Source organism: Danio rerio, chromosome 2 (genome assembly GCF_049306965.1).
Source record: "Danio rerio strain Tuebingen ecotype United States chromosome 2, GRCz12tu, whole genome shotgun sequence".
NCBI classification, from domain to species: Eukaryota; Metazoa; Chordata; class Actinopteri; order Cypriniformes; family Danionidae; genus Danio; species Danio rerio.
Window position 1 is genome coordinate 5439302 of NC_133177.1, and position 21977 is coordinate 5461278.

Sequence of the window (21977 nt, forward strand, 5' to 3'; positions counted from 1 at the left end):
CAAATAATAATAATTAATAATTAGGCTAAACTTTTCAAAAATAAATGTAAGAGCTTATTTATTTATTTATTTACTTATTTATTTATTTTGATGTGAGATAAGCAATTTTTGATAAAGAAATTGATAAATAATTCTACTTAATTAAGGTTTCATATAAATATCGAAAATGATGCTGATGTCATTTCCGGCAAGGACTGTTAGAATTAGTTTTATGCGAGATTGGAGCAAGACAGTGTTTTTACAGTACGACATTTCCAGTTAATTTATGTTTTTAAACTGGCTCAAAAATATTTTTTTTTTATGTTATTCGAGTTGAATATACATTCACACAAGTAGAAGAAGAATTATATGGATTGCTATAACATGTGCAACAATAACGAGCCATTCTATAGCGTGACATTTCAGCACTTAACAAACGGATAGCGACTCCTAAGTTGCACTTAAAGCTGGGCTACGTGCAATTGTGTTAAGTGCATTTTTGGGAAACGCACGTGAAACAATAACGAACGTTCGCAAAATGACTCGTAGAAAACGCTCTTAAGTGCTAAGATCAATCGTTATCGGGAAACGCAGCCCAGACTGGTTCCAGCTGATAGAAAGGCAGAAGTCACTCAAATAACCACTCGTTACAACCGAGGTCTGCAGCAGAGCATCTCTGAATGCACAACAAGTCCAACCTTGAGGCAGATGGGCTACAGCAGCAGAATACCACAACGGGTGCCACTTCTGTCAGGCTACAATTCACACAGGCTCACCAATATTGGACAATAGAAGATTGAAAAAAACTTTGCTTGGTCTGCTGAGTCTCGATTTGGCTGTGACATTCGGAAGGTAGGGTCCGAATTTGGCATCAACAACATGAAAGTATGGATTCATCCTGACTTAAATCAACAGTCCAACCCAGTACTAGTAATGTGTACCTAATAAAGTGGCCGGCGAGTGTACATTATACTGTTCAACCTAAAAAATTTATTTACTCACCCTCAAAGTGGTTCCAAAACTTTATCTGTTGAACACAGAAGATATCTGAAGGAAAACTAAAAACCTGTCACCATTGTGTTCCATAGTAGGAAATACAAATACTATAGAAGACAATGGCTGCAGATTTTCAACTTTCTTCAACGTATCTTATAGGATGATATGATGAACTAACAAAACCTTTTACTTTTTTAAAATAAAAAGCATAAAAATTGGATATAGATTTGTTTTTTCATAAGCCTAGTAGCTATATAATAGATTCCTGGGGTGTCAGTACTTAAAAATATTAACTAAACAGCATCAACATTACTGTATACACTACTGTTCAACCTAAAATGAAAAATTAATAAGTTTTTACTCTCCTTCAAAGTGATAACAAAACTTTATCTGTTAAACACAGAAGATATCCGAATGAAAGCTGAAAACCTGTAGCCATTGACTTCCATAGTAGGAAAAACAAATACTCTGAAATTAAATTGTGACAGGTTTCCGACATTTAAACATAGGAACAAAAGTGGATGTCAAAGTCAACATACTTCAAAATATCTTCTTTTGGGTTTAACAGAAGAAAGAAACTCAAAAAGGTTTGGAACATGAAGAGGATGAGTAAGTGATGACAGAATTTTCATATTTGGATGAACTATCCCTTTAACAGGCCTATTACTAGTAGGCTACCATGAAAACAAATAGGCGGTCTATAGTTTTTTAGGCTAAATAGGTTTTATAAACTAAAAGGTTTAAATGAATAAAACTATTTTCTTGATCACGAGCTGACCATGTTGTGTATGAGACCTCATTTCCTTTAGTCTTTTTAAGGTAATTTCCTTGACGTAGCTCATATGCAATGCCGCTTATCGCCAGTATGCGGCAGTAGAGGACGGTGAAATTTACCCAGTCAAACGGTTGACGATTTATTTGTAAGGAATGCTTTTCAGTTTGCCATATCCACCGAGAACTCATGGAGTCTGCAAGTCTGTGCAGTGTAGTGTGTGCCGCAAGGCTAGAAATGTTAATGAAGAAATAGTTAAACGCACATAGACGAAACAGTTAGCTTTCAATTTTACATTGTTAGCATGTGTGGACTGTGTTTACCAGTCAATTTAAATAACAGTTTCAGCTTTTCATCTGTCAGAGAAAGTAAAAATAAATGATTTGGAGACATTTTAAACGGAATATCCACCGAATATGGTTGTTTTATTAGCCTACTACACCCGTCCTTCTGGTAAGTAGCCTATATAATAGCCATATTTCGTAAAGAGTCAACATATTTGAACTTACAGACAAACACTATTAATAATTGAGGTAAAGTTGGTTTTGTATTAGCACATTCGTTCAGTGACAACTTGTAACATGTTTACTACATTTGTTTACATTATACTTTGAATATTCGGTCTGAAATCGCATGCAAGACTTTAAAACAACATTAGCACTGTTTAATTGACTCAGTCATTAGCTGCTAAGATACTTTCTGAAGATATACTATTAAAGAGAAAGTCCGAATGTGTGATTATGAAACCAAATTGACCTTAACCCAGGTTGTTAGTTTCAGTTTTACTCGTTTAATGCTATTTATTATCCATCATTTGCTTCTCTTATTCAGTTAGCGTCTCCTTTCTAACACTCACTTCCTTATTTCTGTTTATTTCCTCAAGTACATCTCTCTGAGCATTATGACAAACTTTCGTATGCCAGAAACACGTCGTCATGTCGTTTGTCAGGTTAGACTAGGCAACGACAGGTCACCGAATATCAGCAGCCAGTATTTTTGACGTGTATTTGCATGTATGGTTTGATAGATGGGCGTCATGCTGTTGTCACATACCAGCAGAGATGCTGAAGCCTCAGATACTCAAGCTGCTGCCTGCATATTGAGATGCACTTCATTGAAGGCTGGTCGACACCTGCCATCCGGTCTAGACTGAGGCTGAGCAGCTCTTATCAAGATCAAAGCACCGCCGTGCACGGAAAAACCGGGAAATGTAAGAGTGAGAGAGAGGTAAGGGGATGAAACAGTATGACAAAATGTGAGGCGAATTAGGAGATTCAGCAGCATGTAGCCTACAACACTGAATATTTAGTATTTTGTATAGAGTTTGTACAGTTTTTGAGTTCTCTGCTGAAAAGAAGACACCATCACAGACTTTTTACTACAAATACTCTTACAAAACATCACATTTTAACAGGTAAAACCATTTTATCTATTGTGTTTTGATTACATTACAGTAGGCAATACATTAGAGACCCAATAAGCAGATTGTTTTCATTATAACCATTACTAATTCTATGAGGGTTTCTATTACATTCAAGCAAATACCATCAAAATATTACAAATATCAAATTTTAACCATTAAAACCAGGACAGTTTGATGGTTTCTACTGTGTTTTGATACACATTCCAGTAGGCAATACAAACTGAGGACAGTTTAATGGTTTTTACTGTTTGCTAAATATATTCCAGTTGGAAATACAGACCCAATTGGAACATATTGTTTCCATTAAAACCAATATAATTTGCATTATAACCATTACTAATTCTATGATGGTTTGTACTATATTGAAAAACTGGGAAATGTAAGTTTGAGAGAATGGAAAGGGATAAAACAGTATGAAGAAATGTGAGGTGAATTAGGGGATTCACAGACTTTTTACTACAAATACCATTAAAAACCATCAAATTTGAACCATAAAAACCATATTAACTATTGTGTTTTGATTTATATTTTAGTTGGCAATGCATTAGAGACTCGTTAGGAACATTTTGTTTCTATTAAAACCAATGTAATTTGCATTATAACCAATACTAATTCAATGGTGGCTTCTATTATATCCAAGCAAATACCATCAAAACATTACAAACCATCCAATTTAATCATTAAATCCAGAACAGTTCAATGGATTCTAGTGTATCTAGTGTGTTTGGCTCATATAGTATAGCAGTAAGCAATGCATTAGAGACCCAATATGCACATATTGTTTCCATTAAAACCAATATAATTTGCATTGCAACCATTATTATACGATGGTTTGTATTATATTCAAACAAATACCATTAAAACATTACCAACCATCACATTTTAACCATTAAAACCAGTTAGTATATATATACATATACATACATACATATATAAATATTCCAGTAAGCATTACATTAGAGACTCAATTGGAACATATTGTTTCAATTAAAACCAATATAATTAGCATCTTAACCATTACTAACTCAAAGGTTCTATTATATTCAAGCAAATACCATCAAAACATTACCAACTATCAAGTTTCAACCATTAAAACCAGAACAGTTTAATGGTTTTTACTGTGTTTGCTATATATATTCCAGTTGGCAATACATTAGAGACCCAATATGAGCATATTGTTTCCATTAAAACCATTATAATTTGCATTATAACCATTACTAATTCTATGGTGGGTTCTGTTATACTCAAAAACTGGGAAATGTAAGAGTAAGAGAAAGGTAAGGGATAAACAGTATGACAAAATATAAGGTGAATTAGGAGATTTGGCAGCATGTGGCCTACAACACTAAATATTTAGTATTTTTTGCAGAGTTTGTCCTTTTTTTGAGTTGAATTCATTATTTAATGTTGTCTCTGCTGAAAATAAACGCACCATCACATACTTTTTACTACAAAAACCATTAAAAAACACCAAATTTTATACATTTTAACCATTGTGTTTTGATATATATTCCAGTAAGCAACACATTAAAGACCCAATATGAACATATTGTTTCCTATAAAACCAATATAATTTGGATTATAACCATTAATAATTCTATGGTGGTATCTATTGCAGCCAAACCAATATAATTAAAACATAACACACCATCAAATTTTAAACTTTAAAACCAGGACAGTTTAATGATTTCTATTGTGATTGTTTTATATATATTCCAAGAGGCAACACATTAAAGACCCAATAGGAACATAATGTTTCCATCAAAACCAATATAATTTGCATCATAACCATTACTAATTCTATGATGGGTTCTATTATGTCCAAGCAAATACCATCAAAACATTACAAACCCCCAAATTTTAACTATTAAAACAAGGACAGTTTAATGGTTTCTACTGTGTATATATTCCAGTAGGCAATACATTAGAGACCCAATATGAACATATTGTTTCCATTAAAACCAATATAATTTGCATTATAACCATTACTAAATGTATGATGGTTTCTATTATATTTAAATAAATACTATTAAAACATTACAAACCACCAAACATACTCATCACAACCAGGACTGTTTAATTGATTATGGTGTGTTTTGGCTCATATAGCAGAAAGAAATCCATTAGAGACCCAATAAGCATATTGTTTCTATCAAAACCATTATAATTTCCATTATAACCATTACTAATTCTATGATGGTTTCTATTATATTCAAACAAATACATCTAAAACATTACAAACCATCAAATTTTAACTATTAAAACCGGGACAGTTTAATGGTTTCTACTGTGTATATATTCCAGTAGACAATACATTCGAGACCCAATAGGAACATATTGTTTCCATTAAAACCAATATAATTTGCATAATATCCATATCCAATTCTATGATGGTTTCTTTTATACTTAAACACCATTTAAACATTACAAACCATCGAAGTTAATTATTAAAACCAGGACAGTTCAATGGATTATAGTGTGTTTGTGCACCAAGCAACACATTAGAGACCCAATAAAACCAATATATTTACATTATAACTATAGACATTCTATAAAGGTTTCCAATATTTGGTGACTACTGTATAAGCACATGTTAGAGTCTCAAAATGTGGCTGATTAAGTCTTTAACATGCGCACTCGTTTTCTTGCACTAAACCACAAGCATTCAGCCTCCTCAAACCTGACCCTGAGAAGCCTGAAATAGACGCCTACTTAGACATGACATCAGCCAGTGTTTTAGCCAAACACACACATCTGCCGAGCCAAATGACCTACGCTTACAAGTCTGTTGGGGAAATCTCAGGCAGTGAGGATGCAGATGTAAGAGAGCTTGCATGTGTTAAAAACCTCTTCTGGCAGGATCGCATCTACAGTTGTCTTTTCTTAACCGTTGACGTGCATGTGGAAGAGGTTGTTTTCAATCAAGTGGTTCTGGTGATGCGCAAAATTCAGATAGAGGGCAGGAAGTTAAAAACTGAATAGGAAACATTGGGGAAAGTCCATATTTTTGCGATTTATACCATATTTCTAAGGAGATATAAATAGAAAATAAGCACATTTGTTGGGCATGATCCTTATATCATGAAGGGGACCCAAGTTTTCGACTGAACTCAAGTATATTTGCCTGCATTTGAGGCAGTAGATAGCTACTGTAAGCTATAACATGAAACAAGTGTTAAAGTATTATAATATTTTGAAGCATATTTGAATTAAACTGTTGTAGTAATTATATTGTTATGGTACAACACATCTGTAGTACTTAACAAATAATTCAATAGGCTTCAGTTTCTATAATTATACACAATGCACCACTGTTTATCAGTTTACTATGCTGCAGTACTCTGTAGCATTCATTAACAAAGAGCTGTACACAATATACACTTTACTATAGGGTTCAAAAACATATTATATATTACTAGTTTATTTTCCATGCGTATAGCGTTATATCTTCCAGACAGATCCGTGAAAAGCTGATGAAAGCACTCAAACACGTAGATGCATAGTCCAAACTCCAAGCAGAGTAGTCCAAATTCGGTTCTGGAGGGCCGGTGTCTTGCACAGTTTAGCTTCAACTTCATTTACCACACCTGCCTGGAGCTTTCTAGTACACCTAGGCTGTTTCTCAATTCCAAGAACGCAGAGACTAGAACTTGCATTCTTGTGGAGACCGGTCTTGCCAGGTGTTCTCGGAAGAACGAACTCTGGACTACACGAGAACAGAGAACGCGACCTGTGAGGAATGAGATGCTGCGTTCTTCCTGATGGTCACGTGACCTCCATGCGTTTTAAATGGAAAATTATTTAAACATTACAGCATTCATACAACGATTTATTGCTTTTCCCCTTTTCAAAATATATACTCTGCATAAAAACATAAATATGCATTGCACAATATAAATAAAACTGATTTTAATACGAATTTCAGCAAACAAACACCCTTAATGTGTTTATTCCTTTATTAAGATGTCCATGGTAATGTTTATATTCACCGTTTTATTTAGGGAAGCTCCTGAGGTAAGTAAGTTATATCTTTAATAATAAACCTGTGTAAAATGCTGCTCTTCCCACCTCCAGTCGCAATGACTTCTGGGACTTTTAGAACGAGATCGATGCTCAAGTCTGCATCGTTGCATCCTTGATATCAAGAACACATCCGGGAAGTTTCACGCGTCCTCCGTACTTGCAGTCTTGAGTATTGGAACTGAACTTTGGCAGCTGATGAAGACGTTACACGAGAACGCAAGACCTCTGAAGAACGCATATTGAGAAACAGCCCTAGAAAGAGCTATATTAGCTGGTTCAAGTGTTTTAATTGAGGTTGGAACTAAACTTTACAGGACAACGTCCTTCCAGGACCGAGTTTGGACATCACTGGTCTACATTATTATTATTATCATCATTATTATATATTACATGTGGATGGTAAAAAGTGTTCCACAATAATAACCGTCTTGTTTTCCTTGTAATGGTTGCATTTCGATTTGTTAAGTCGATGAACTTACCATCAATCATTTAATGCTGCTGCATATCTCGATGTTAACGTTACAGTTGTTTATTTCGCAAAAATGTCAATAAAGACATGGATTATTATTGCAAAACAAGACGGACATTTCATTGCAGGGCATATTATTTATGTTCTTCTGGATTTTGTTTACATTAGATGGTGTTTGTATCTGATTTTTATATAATGTAATAACATGTAATACACATAGCTAGGCCTGTATATAGTAATTATTAGTGCAGTCACGTGAATTATCGTGTTCAAAAAAGTTTGTACACGTTAAAATAGTGAATGAATGTTGCTACATATTGAATATATTGTTTTTAAGCCAGTTTCTTGAGTTTTCCCCCTTTTTTGAGCAAAAACTTTTGAAAGCCTATTGGCATTTATCATTTTGGTCAATTTAAATAATTAAAAACAACATAAAACAAACATGTTTATCTGCTGATAGCGATTACTATGTAGAAGAATCACTTCCTGCCTTTCATCTGAAAGTGCTCCACAATAATAGCCGTCTAGTTTTGTTCCCAACGGTTGCATTTCTTTTTGTTTTTCAACGCTGCTGCTCATCTCAATGTTAATGTTATTCATTTCGCCAAAACAACAGTAAAGACTTGGATTATTGCGAGACAAGACGGAGATTTCATTGCAGTGATTGCATGGCAGGGTATGTGATTTGTGTTTTTCTGGATTTCATATACGTGTGATAGTGTTTGTATTTTATTTTTATTTAACTCATTAACATTATACACATAGTTAGGTCTGTTTATAATATTTTTTAGTGCAGTCAGACTAATTATGGTGTTCAAAATAGTTTGTACACATGAATATATTGAATGAGTGTTTATTGCATGCCGCCCTTTCTTCCCTTTTTAAGCCAGTTTCTTAAACTTTCCCACCTTTTTTGAGCAAAAACATTTGTAAATCTATAAAAGCTGTTCGGCATTTACCATTTTGGTCAATTTAAATAATTATAAACAACAAAAAACAAACATTTTTATATTGTGATAGCGATTACTATGTATAAGAATCACTTTCTGAGTCCTACCTTTCATCTGAAAGTGCTCCACAATAATAACTGTCTAGTTTTGCTCGCATCAGTTGCATTTCTTTTTTAGTCGATGAACTAACCGTTTAATGCTGCTGCTCATCTCGATATTAATGTTATGGTTGTTCATTCCACCAAGTAAAGATTTGCATTATTGCAAAACAAAACAGATTTAATTGCAGGGCAGGGTATGTTCTTCTCGATTTTGTATACGCTTGGTTGTGTTTGCATCTGTTTTTATGTAATGCATTAACATATAATACACATAGCTAGGCCTGTATAAAGTAATTATTAGTTACTACACATATACTATAACATATACACATGAATATATTGAATGAATGTTCATTACACGCCACCTTTTCAAGTCAGTTTCTTGAACTTTCCCCCCTGTTTGAGCACAAACTTTTGAAAGCCTATAAAAGCTGTTCTGCATTTATCATTTTGGTCAATTTAAATAATTATAAACAACAACAAAAACAAACATTTTTATATTGCGATAGCGATTACTATGAAGAAGAATCACTTCCTGAGTCCTACCTTTCATCCGAAAGTGCTCCACAATAATAACTGTCTAGTTTTGCTCGCAACAGTTGCATTTCTTTTTGTTTAGTCGATGAACTTACCGTTTATTATCTTGATATTAATGTTACGGTTGTTCATTCCACCAAAACGACAGTAAAGATTTGCATTATTGCAAAACAAAACAGATTTAATTGCAGGGCAGGGTATGTTCTTCTCGATTTTGTATACGCTTGGTGGTGTTTGCATCTGTTTTTATGTAATGCATTAACATATAATACACATAGCTAGGCCTGTATATAGTAATTATTAGTTACTACACATATACTATAACATATAAACATGAATATATTGAATGAATGTTCATTACACGCCACCTTTTCAAGTCAGTTTCTTATACTTTCCCCCGTTTGAGCACAAACTTTTGAAAGCCTATAAAAGCTGTTCTGCATTTATCATTTTGGTCGGCTTGAACATTTATAAACAACACAAAACATAAACATTTTTTATCTTCTGATCATGATTTCTATGTAGAAAAATCACTTCCTGCCCTCTATCTGAGTCTTGCACATCATCAATGACACCATGTGGAAACAACCTTTTGGTTTAATGACTTGCACAGGATGTAGATTTACTAAAAACTGCTTTAATATGGGTGATGACTTGAAATAAAAAAATCAAGCATCATTGAAATTCCTCTTTTTAAAAGTGCTGAAAATGAAATATAATAAATTTAACATATTGATGATCTGTTTTTATACAATTTAAAGAGATAGTTCACCCATAATGGAAGATTATCACTTACCTTTTACTTGATCAAACCTAAAGGAGTGTTTATTTAACAGAAAATCTGTTCATTTACTAGTTTAATGTGTAGCTGATGTTAACAGTCATTGAATAATATACCAAAACTAGCGTTTCCCAGGCTTGATTTGACCCGACACAATTAAAATGGCAAAATATATTTGATTTTGAAACAAAGAACAGGTGTAACTCACAAAATAAAAGTCAAGTTTATTGTTGAACAACAAACTCCACACATACAACAAACAGGCCAAGGTAAAACAAATAATGTAGACAAAACGAAATCGAAAGAAACCAAAACTCCTTTTCTTTGGCCTAGCCCTCCCATACAAAAAAACTAGTTTATGGTACAACTAGTTATGGTACAACTAAAGTTCATACATAAAATTTACTGGAATGCTCTGAGTTCGATGGCTGTTGATTTTTTTTTTCATTTAATATATGTCGTCTATGTTGAAATATCGAGACATGGTCAAACAAGTAAAATTTCTTAAAGAAGCACCGTTTTGGTCACAGGAGATCATGATAAAGTGGCTGATCTCTTCACAATATGTACAAAAATATAAAATGTAAATAAAAATACAAACAAATCCTTGTCTTGCGTATTTCATTGTGAATGCTGGAAATCGAAGTTGTGGCCGGTCCTCTAGAAAATTTTGAATTGGGGGTCAGTTTGGTTGGTATGGGTGACAAACTTGAAAATGACCATGTTTTATGTATTTGAGTCCATTATGCCACTGGCTCCAACAGATGGGTTGAAGTAGAGGCATCTACACCTGCTCAGCAATATGAAACAATCCTTTTAATTAACCTTCTGCTTCTTGGGGTCGACGTCATCCTGAAAGAAAACACGATTTTAGTAAAACATATTTTTTCTTTAAAACATGCAAGGAGTGATGACTCCAGAAATAATGATGGTACCTCATCATCTTCATCCTCATCTTCATCATCATCAGCACCCCGCTTTGTTCCTCCACCTAGGTCTTCATCATCATCATCCTCGTCCTCATCCTCATCACCTGCAATACACAACAATTAGCCATTGATTAAAAAGTGTTGAATTATGGTAACATCAGCAACATCAAATGTTGCACCTACCCTCTCCTTCTTCGTCATCTTCATCTACCTCATCGTCATCTTCATCATCAATTTCTGGCTCTCCGTTCTCCTCGTTCTCCTGTTTACAGATTCACCAAATGCTTAGGTGAACACTGCATTTAACGCTTAAGCAGTAAAGAGGTCAAGCACATTTACCTTTCCATTAGTAGCATCTTTTCCGTTTTCCTTCTCCTCGATGAGCTTCTTCTCCTTCAGGTCCTAAACGGAAGAAAAACAAACATTTGTTTTTTTTTTATGACAGGTACTTTGACACATTTAACTTTGCCAGAATTGGAGCCATCTGTGTCCAATAGGCAGTCTCAATGCAGATTACGACTGACGTGAGCAAAACGCCCCCTATGCGCACAAATTTAAATTGCACCTATAATGACGCCCCTCTGACATTGACGCCTCATTGGCTGCAGCAGAGAATTTCGCCTGTCCATCAACGACTCCTGCACTCCCGCCTCTCATCGAAAGAGCTCGTTTGTAATCTGACACTTTAGTGGGGATTCGGCGGCTGGGGTTATTGTGTAAGGAAATTCTAATAAACAACCACACTTCGGCGCGATTGCTTGGGTTTTAGCGACGGAAAACACGCTGTATCAAAGATACACGCTGGATAATTCAAATATACAGGGTTGTGGTTCCCACAAGCGGATTTCGAACTCTAATGAAGGACAAAGAAGCGCAGGCATGGCTTTCACAATCTCTTCATCCCCCGAACACGACAGAGTTCGGCATGCCCGCCACCGCCGCCGTCACGTTAACCTGGATTTCGTTCGCGCAGTCGCAGAATTGACAAGAAATCTTCCGCGCAAAAACACACACACACACACACACAACCTGTCATAATGTCAGAATATCATGTGCTTATCGCATTAGCGCTGACGGGTCTCGTTTCAATGTAAGCACACAAAGAGCTGTTAAATGAGTCTTACCCATGCAAATATTTTCATTAATTCGTTTATATAATCTTTAGCCCTTAAGCCGTTTATCAACCACATCAACTAGGACCGCCCCCTTAAATTCACCGACGTCCCTGGCTTCAAACTAGTAAACCAACAAGCCCACGTTGCCGTTACACACGGAAAAATGTAAACTATTGAGAAATATATTAGACAGATTTTGGGGGGGACTCGCACATCAAGCGCCCCTGTGAGTTTAAAGGGCTTTCAGGTACGAGACACCACGAGTAGAATATTAAAGATATGTCTGTGTAAAATATTAAACAGGAAATAAAATGTATATACATTTCACTTTTATTATCCGTACAATGAAATGGGTTAGCCCATTCCGGCGGTGAAATCCGATGGACTGCAGCGTCGATTCAAGTTCCGCGTATCGGCTGCATCAGAATCAATCGGAGTTTGCCACAACAGTGGGTACTTACAATAAATCACTAGACTATTAAACGTTCATGATTCTTCATTTCACAACTGTTTGTGATTTAATTGTGTACTATTTAATTTCGACTGAAGCACCATGGAGCCAGGGATAAACCGGTAAACTTTCAGCCCCGAAGCGACCTACCTACCCATCAACGCGGCTTTGGAAACCCGCGGTAATGCATGTTTGCTACAAACTAACCCTTAATGAATGAACGGATTGGGGAATAAACGTCTAGTCAAAACGCTGCACGAAGCCTACCCAAGCCATAAAATCATACCCACAAACAAAATGCGAGTAATTTGTGTAACAAATATGCTTAAGAGCTGGAACGCGAAATGCAAAGAGTGGCAGGTTTAAGGATTTATCACGGTTGTCGTCCGCAGCTCACATCGCCGCTGTTCAAAGGGGAACCGACACGCTTGTATAAACAAAGAACCCGCGCGCGCAGACTGTTACATTCCGGACAATGAGAAATTGCGTTCGAATGTGTTCCAGTTCCGAACGCGCTACAATGTATCCATTTACATTCCTCGTCAATTTAAATCTCCCACGGAGCCGTTATCGAACACTTTTCTTTTAATCTTTAAAAAAAAGGATCAACGGCTCTTTCCGGCTCCAGCCAAAAATAGACTCCGCGTTCACGTTCAATCTGAACTAGAACAACAAATGTAAGAGTGAACGACCATTTCGTTCATTTATCCGCGTGGTGTTCTTACCTTTGCGGAGATTTCCGTTGCGGAGTCAACCTTTGCATCTGCCATAATTAATGTTGTGTATCAATAGAATTGGAGCGCAGGAAAATGCGAGAATAATCCGCCTGTGTCCCCCGACAATCACTATTGTAATGAAGCTTTCTTATGCCGACGGCATGTGATGAAGGAGCCTTTAATATAGATTTGTAGGCGGAGCATTAGAGGCGGGTGCATGCGTTTGATAGGCCAACACGCTCCATAGGGCGTGTCTTCAGCGCAGTAGAGTGGAACAATGGAAAGCTAAACGTAAAAAGACACACCCCCAGCCGGCCAACAGAGAGGACACACCTCCTACCTCCGCTTTTCTCGCATACAGACACATCTGTGCACCGCAATTTTACATTTTCCTCAACAAAAGTGTGGACACGACATACTAACTCTTACGTTTGATGTTCTTGTGAGCTCATTAAGTCTTTTACGTAGCAAACGTCTCCTATCCACTGGCGTTTAAACGTTCCTGACCCCTAAATCACCCCCAAACACGACACCTTCATGTTTGGTAGATGTGTAGTCAACATTTGGAAAAGTGAATCACGTTAGAGAAATGTTTTTAAAGCGGTGATGGGGTGGAATTTGGGAAGCGGTGTGTTTTCATGCCAGATGCAGCCCCTCCCCTTTCCGTGAATTTCGCACTAAACTTAGCACTAGTTAAAAAGCAAAAACACCTCTTTCTCTCTTTCATCTGATAAATTAAATGAGAAGAAGCACACATGCTAAAACATCACCGGAAATGTCGAGTTTGTTGCATGAACTACTTCGCAACAAGACGGACAAGTTTATGGTAATAATCTTATATTGTTTACCCCATTAAAAACCTAACAACACGGTGTAAGGTGCATCTGCTAGCGTTCTTTTTTTTTGAAGTCTTTCAATGGCATTTCTCAATTTGGACTCACGCATTTAAAAACCTCAAACTACACGCGTCTCATCCTTTATCATCCGGGATGAGTTGCATTTAAACAAAGCAGAAGCCATAACCTCGCCGGCGAACATAGAGGGGAGGGGAATTACAGAGACTTCATCATAACCTACATTCAAATTCTACTTTGATGACGAGTCTTATTGCGGGCGCGCGCATCTGATTGGTTGTCGAGACGATTTGTGTTGACGGTTGACGCTTTGCGCGCAACTATTGGACGCCTGAGACGTCAATAAAAGAAATGACCCACAGTACGCGGGAAAGCCTGGAAAGTGGATTCGGAAAGATCCCTGGCCTGGAAAGCGGTTTATAAGAAGAGCCAAGGTGGGCGTTTGTAAATAAGTGCTGTGGCATCACAGTTTGGGGATAAATATGTACACTTTTGAAATGACAAAGAGGAAGGCCTTGTTTATGAACTAAATTAACAAATATTGACGAATAAATAATGATTTTGCTGTAGGCTAAAATTAGACTGATACTAAAAGCTTGGCACACCTAGCAAAAACCTGTTCAACTAACACATGCAGGCCATCCTGCCAATCTAAACAGATAGAATGGGAAAAATACGTTTGCTAATAAGACAGATAAGCTATAAAGGACATCATCAACTAATAACAATAGCATTTAATAACAAAACTTAATAACAATAATACAAATATATCATATATATATATATATATATATATATATATATATATATATATATATATATATATATATATATACCTTTTTTTTTCTAAAATACTTTTTCAAAACATTAACTTATGTTATGTTGTAAAATTACTATGAAAGCTTTTAATTTGTATATTGGGGGATTTTCATTGATTAATTTTATTTTCAGCTTAGTCCCTTTATTAATCAGGGGATTAATCGACATATGTTCTACACAGCAGATGCCGCAACCCATCACTGGGAAACATCTATGCACACTTATTCACACACATACACTACAGCCAATTCACCTATAGTGCATGTCTTTGGACTTGTGGGGAAACAAAAGCACCCAGAGGAAACCCAAGCCAACAGAGGGACAACATACAACCTCCGCACAGAAATACCAACTGACCCAGCCGAGGCTCGAACCAGCGACCTTCTGGCTGTGCGGCGACAATGCTACTCAATGGGCCAGCGTCACGCCGTTAGGGATTTTTTTTTATTATATATAAAAGTATTTCAAAATATATTTCAAGGAAAATACATTAACAGCTGACAGACGATTATCAGGTCTAAAACTGTAACAGACAAAAGTTACAGCTATATTTGTACAGCTGTACATGTACACTCACCGGCCACTTTATTAGGTACACCTTACTAGTACCATGTTGGACTCTCTTTTGCCTTCAGAACATCCTTAATCCTTCGTGGCATAGATTCAAGAAGGTAATGAAAATATTCCTCAGAGATTTTGCTCCATATTGACATGATAGCATCATGCGGTTGCTGCAGATTTGTCGGCTGCAAATCTATGATGTGAATCTCCGGTTCCACCACATCCTAAAGGTGCTCTATTGGATTGACATCTGGTGATTGTGAAGGCCAATTGAGTACAGTGAACTCTTTGTCATGTTTAAGAAACCAGTCTGAGATGATTCACACTTTATGACATGCCACGTTATCCTGCTGGAAGTAGTCATCAGAAGAGGGGTACGCTGTGTTCATAAAGGTATGGACATGGTCAGCAACAATACTCAGGTAGGCTGTGGCGTTGACATGTTGCTCAATTGGTACTAACGGCCCAAAATATGCCAAGAAAATATCCCCCACACCATTACACCACCACCACCAGCCTAAACTGTTGATTCAAGGCAGGATGGATTCATGCTTTCATGGTGTTGATGCCAAAATCTGACCCTACCATCCCAATGTTGCAGCAAAAATTGAGACTCATCAGACCAGGCAACGTTTTTCCAGTCTTCTATTGTCCAGTTTTGGTGTGTGAATTGTAGCCTCAGTTTCTTGTTCTCAGCTGACAGGAGTGGCACCGCTGTGGTCTTCTGCTGCTGTAGCTCATCCACCTCAAGGTAGGACGTGTTCTGATGCTCGGTTTAAACTGCAGCAGATCGTCTTAACCATGTCTACATGCCTAAATGCATTGAGTTGCTGCCATGCGATTGGCTGATTAGAAATTTGCGTTAAAAAGCAGTTGGACTGGTGTACCTAATAAAGTGGCCGGTGTGTGTACATTTTATACAATGGCATGTAATATATTTCTGTAAACCGAAACTACTTAAGAATGCAATTCCTCTAATTATTTTCTAATCTAAAATATATGATAGATACCTTAGATATATTTTAGATTAATTTTATGATAGGTACACTGAAATATATTTTAATATATGATGATTATATGATTTTATTATATATATATATTATGTGTATGTGTAAAGTTGAGCCTCACAGTTAAAATATATTTCCATATATATATATATATATATATATATATATATATATATATATATATATATATATATATATATATATATATACATACATATAAATAGATTGTACTTAAAATAGATTAACTTAATTATTATAATTATTACTTATTAATTTATAGAAAACAGTGCATTTTAAGCTTGATTCCTAATAAATATAAACGAATATAAATGAAAATACTATAAGATATTCTTACCTTATTAATGAATTACAATCTGAATACATAATATCCTTCACACCAGCAATGCTCTACTTTAATTCCAGCATCAGGCCAAATTTCCTGCTGATCTCCCCCGGGGCAGAGTTTATATTGCTGTACAGAATAAGAGACACAGAGAAACACTTCCTCGTGAGTAGGCAGTGAAGTCTGTGCATGCGTGGACCTGCCAGGGAGATGTGGAGGAGGAGGAGGAAAACAAGAGCTAACTCAAATGACTATTTCTGAGCTTCAAACAGGTGTATTCTGCTGGCAAATACCACAAGGATCAACCAAACCATCAATGTGCATTCCTCTGCCATTAGGTTCTTCTCCAACAAGACATGGTCCTCATCAAATAAGGCAGTTTATTTCAATCCATTTCCCCCCAGGTCTTACCTCAGAGACAGGAATGTGTTCCCTCTAGTGGACAACACATATCATAGCAGCTACTGACATGCTTTTTTTTGCAGCGTTATTATTTGCTGATATATTCTCCTTAAAGTATATACTGAAACGAACAATTCATTGGATTTACTATTTTCTTATAAAGGTAAGTGATTGCAAATGATTAAAATATGCTGAATTTAAACAAGTAAATTATGTTGAACTTTACTAAATTAAACGTGTTTGTTTAAATTCAGCCCATATCAATTGTTTGCAACCATTTAACTTACATGTTTTTTAATAAATCCAATGCATATTTATGTACTTTGTTTTAATTTTGGTGTTTGAAAGTAGGGTGTCACGGTGGCGTAGTGGGTTGCACGATCGCCTCACAGCAAGAAGGTCACTAATTCGAGGAGGAAGGAAAATGAATGAAAAGTATTCCAATTGGGAAGACACTTAACTCATACACTGGTTGAGTTTATATGCATAGTGTATCATATAGAGCATTGCTTTTGTCTCCAGTATGTCTACATTTGTAATATATGAAAAACAGTAGAACAGAAGAATCTGGATGACCTCCTACTTCTACCAAGATTCTAAAGTATGCAATTAAAGGGCACCTAGGTTACCCCTTTTTTAAGATTTAATATAAGTCTTTTGCGTCTCTAGAATGTGTATATAAAGTTTCAGACCAAAATACCCATCAGATTTTTCATTATACCTTTTACAAGATGCTGTTTTATACTGATTTCCAGCAGGGGGTGGTTTTGTCGTACTGCGCCTTTAAGCAGAGTTCTGCCCGCCTACTGTTTCTACATGCCTCGTCAGACAACAGACAGACTTAAAGGAAGAAAGTCTCACGTAGCGTTTGTGAGATACTACAGTAAGAACTAACCTTTACTAATCAGTATTGTGAAGTTGCATTGATGAGTCACACACAATATCGTTACAAAGTTAACGCACGCACGCAGGTAGGCAGGCAGACAGACAGAGCACGCTTAGCTTAGTTAAGGCTAACCTCAAGTACTGTGTGGATATCTGTTATGCTAATGTACAAAATAAACCTGATTTAACTTCCACAAACCGGGATTAAAGCGTCTTCTTTTATAATAATTGTCCTGACATGCGGCTGTGCTGATGAAGTGAAGCTGAAGTAAAACGCTGTAATTAATTACACACATACTCTGTTTTAAAACACTTTAAACATGTGAAACTTACTCTTAATCACATTTGATGATGATTGCTGATCCTAGCGAACAGAAAAGACCTTTTATTCCCGGTTGCTTTGCGTATGTCTGGCTGGTCTTGTTGACATATACACGTGACTACCGGAACATGTTAATGCGCGCAGCTGTCAATCAATTCGGTGGGCGGGGGAATCGCACACCTACGTAATGGTGCGATCGATTTGAAAACAGCTCCAATTGGCCGACCCTTTTTTTTTGTAGTTAAATTGAAAAAAAAAGGACTGGGTGTGTTCATATCACCCCAGTATGACGGTCTATACACTATACCAACACACAGATCTGTCCAAACAGCTTGAAAAGTAGATTTTTTACCATAGGTGCCCTTTAAAGGATACTTTAGTTACGCATGAGGCTGCAGGAGAGAATTTATGTATGGACGTGACACAAAGCAACTGTCAGTAGTAGCTCATACAGATGAAGTCAGAATTATTAGCACCCCTGTTTATTTTCCTCCCAATTTCTGTATAACAGAAAGATTTCTAAACATAATAGATTTAATAACTCATTTCTAATAACTGATTTCTTTTATCTTTGCCGTAATGACATGATATTTTACTAGATAATTTTCAAGATACTAGCATTCAGCTTAAAGTGACATTTGAAGGCTTAACTAGGTTAATAAGTTAGGGTAATTAGGAAAGTCATTGTAACTCTTCCCTTTCTTCCCATCTTCAAGAACTCTTTCTTCCCATCAGCTATCAGACTTCTAAACAGATAACCAACGCACATAACACTCTCTTTTTCTGCTCAGTACAACACTACATCCCCATCCCAGTTTGCACTTATTTTATTTTATTTATTTATTTTTTATTTTTTTGCACATAAGCCAATTGCACTTGGCACTTTTTGCATAATAAGCACAATTAAAAAACCACTGTACATTGTTTACATCTGTTTCATTACTCAAATCAGTTTTATATATTGTTTACTTTCATAGATATTTATATACTTACATTTTATAATCATACTTCAGTCACTTCTGTGTATATATGTGTATGTCGTGTATGATGTTTATGTTGTGTGTATGACTTCACTGTGGACGGCAAAGTAAGAATCTCATTGTACAGGGAGACGTGTTTCCTTACTGTGCACATGACAATAAACAGTTAAATTGAATTTAATTTAATTTAATGTAAGACAGTGGTTTGTTCTGTAGACAATTAAAATAAACATTGCTTAAGGGGGCTAATAATATTGACCGTTTAAAGAACTTCTGTCTTACTTGTTTATTCGTTGTTCTTTATTTACGGTGTTGTCAATGCTTTTGTTAAAATAAATGTATTCCTGGGACTTGATTTCACATCTCATTTATGTTCTGTAACATAAATCAGAGGATCTTGAACTGTTGAAAAGCATCTGAAACATCAGAAAGTATTTTAACACATTTTTTATTCCCGTGATAATTAGTAAAATCTTAGGGTTTTGTTCCTGTTTGCTGTACTTTTTAATTTATTTCATTTTATTTAATTGGTTTTATGGTTTTTATAGAAATTAAAAACTAGCAGTAATTTAACAAATAAGACTTTCTCCAGAAGAAAAAAATTATAGGAAATATTGTGAAAAATTCATTGCTCTTTAAACATCATTTGCGAAATACTTGAAAAAAAAAGAGAAAAAAAATCATAGGAGCGCGAATCATTTTGGGCTTTATCATACACCCAGCAAAATAGTGTGCATTACATGTTAAGCATGATTTGTTGCTATTTTCAGAGCAGCGCAACTGTAATTTTCATGTTTTGCACCATGTTGTTAAAATAGCAAATCCATGGCTGTGCTGGTCTGAAAAGGAGGTGTGTTAAGGCACATTGTTGGCATGTTGCTATTTTGAGGATCTGAAATAGGCCTCGCCATTGATCTGCTAAAAGCATAAGAATAAGTCCAGCGCAGAATGCGTTAGTGATGCGCCTGAAATAAATTATTCCACTGTTTGTTCAATCTTTTTATTTAAAATTAGCTGCAATAACACAATTCTTGGGGTTATTTTTGAGGCAACTTAATTGTTTCATGTTCAGTTCACTTCAGTTTGTTAAAGTAACTTAATCGATTTGTGTTGGGACGTCATGAATGATTTTGTGGAACCCTGGATTTTTTACAGTGTATGCAGGTTCAAACGCTAACACACTGCTTAATACACACAGGCTATACAGCAATACACATATATCTTTACATCTGAAAAAAATAAAGGATTAAAATTCATTCATTCATTTTTTTTCGGCTTAGTCCCTTTATTAGTCTGGGGTCGCCACAGCGGAATGAACCGCCTAGGATTAAAATGTTACAAAAAATTATATTTTCTACATAATTATAAAAAACACTACCTCCATGCCTTCACCTCAGGGGCTTTTTTCAGTTTATTCATGACAATTCGCATTTGTATAATGCTATTATTATTAGCAGTATTATTTATATAAGAACAGGACGTGTGTTTGGATATAACCCAGATTTTTTTTACCACACTCAACATTATTGTTCATTTAATTCTTTGCTGGAAATTGGTACTGAATTTAGTTTTGAAACAAATCTTTGTGCCTAACAAAGGAAATGAAATGTGTAGGCTGATGGGTGTCTTCAGTGGAGTGAGTTTGCACTTTTTTCTTACTTCACAAAAGTAAAGGAGCAAAGAGTAAAGGTAAAGTAAAGAGAAAGTAAAGAGGTCGAATGGAGGAGGCTCATTCTTTATCCTCGCACTGCAGATGGTTTGTTTTCTCACTAGTGAAGCGTTAAGTTTTTCCACTTGCAAAGTTTGCCATGTAAATAGCCAATGCGCCATTGGCACGATGCAACTGACTCTTAAAGGGAATAGGGGATGAGACTCTGATTGATTTAATACATGTTATGCTAAAAACACACTCATACCTCATTAAAAGTAGGGGCTTAGCGGACATTTTTAAAGTGGGGGGGACAGCTGTATGAGATCCAAAAGTTTATTCATTCATTCATTTTCTTTTCGGCTTAGTCCCTTTATTAATCCGGGGTCGCCACAGCGGAATGAACCGCCAACTTATCCAGCACATTTTTACACAGCGGATGCCCTTCCAGACGCAACCCATCTCTGGGAAACATCCACAAACTCATTTATAGACACACTCATACACTACAGAGAATTTAGCCTATTAACCTGTACCGCTTGTCTTTGGACTGTGGGGGAAACCGGAGCACCCAGAGGAAACGCACGCGAATGCAGGGAGAACATGCAAAGTCCACACAGAAACGCAAACTCAGCTAAGCCGAGCTGAGGTTCGACCCAGCGACCTTCTTGCTGTGAGGCGACAGCACTACTTACTGCGCCACCATATTCAAAAGTTTACATTCATATAATTACTAGTCACTTGTTTTTAAATGGTCTGTCTCTAAAAGTGAAGGGGATGTATCCCCCGTCCCCCCGGTTTGCTACGCCCCTGATTAAAAGTATAAGCACAACCCTGTTAGACCATGTGCCTGGGCGCAGACAGTATATTTCCATCCTTAAAATAGCGAAAGTGGATTCAGACACGCCCTTAAT

The 21977-nt window shown here is 36.2% G+C and overlaps 1 protein-coding gene and 1 long non-coding RNA gene across 2 annotated transcripts; one reads left to right on the plus strand and one right to left on the minus strand.

Moving 5' to 3' along the window:
* The first annotated feature begins 1916 nt into the window (after positions 1-1916).
* Positions 1917-7764, plus strand: LOC108182396 (uncharacterized). Its single transcript, XR_012390327.1, has 3 exons — positions 1917-2200; positions 2775-2974; positions 7245-7764. It is a non-coding gene; the product is annotated as an uncharacterized lncRNA (long non-coding RNA).
* A 2476-nt stretch (positions 7765-10240) lies between these two features.
* Positions 10241-13394, minus strand: ptmab (prothymosin alpha b). The gene is given in 5 exon segments (NM_001098730.1): positions 10241-10883; positions 10967-11064; positions 11144-11222; positions 11300-11362; positions 13252-13394. Coding segments are annotated over 5 exon segments (321 nt in total). The 5' UTR covers positions 13297-13394; the 3' UTR covers positions 10241-10847.
* Between the last annotated feature and the right edge of the window lie 8583 nt (positions 13395-21977).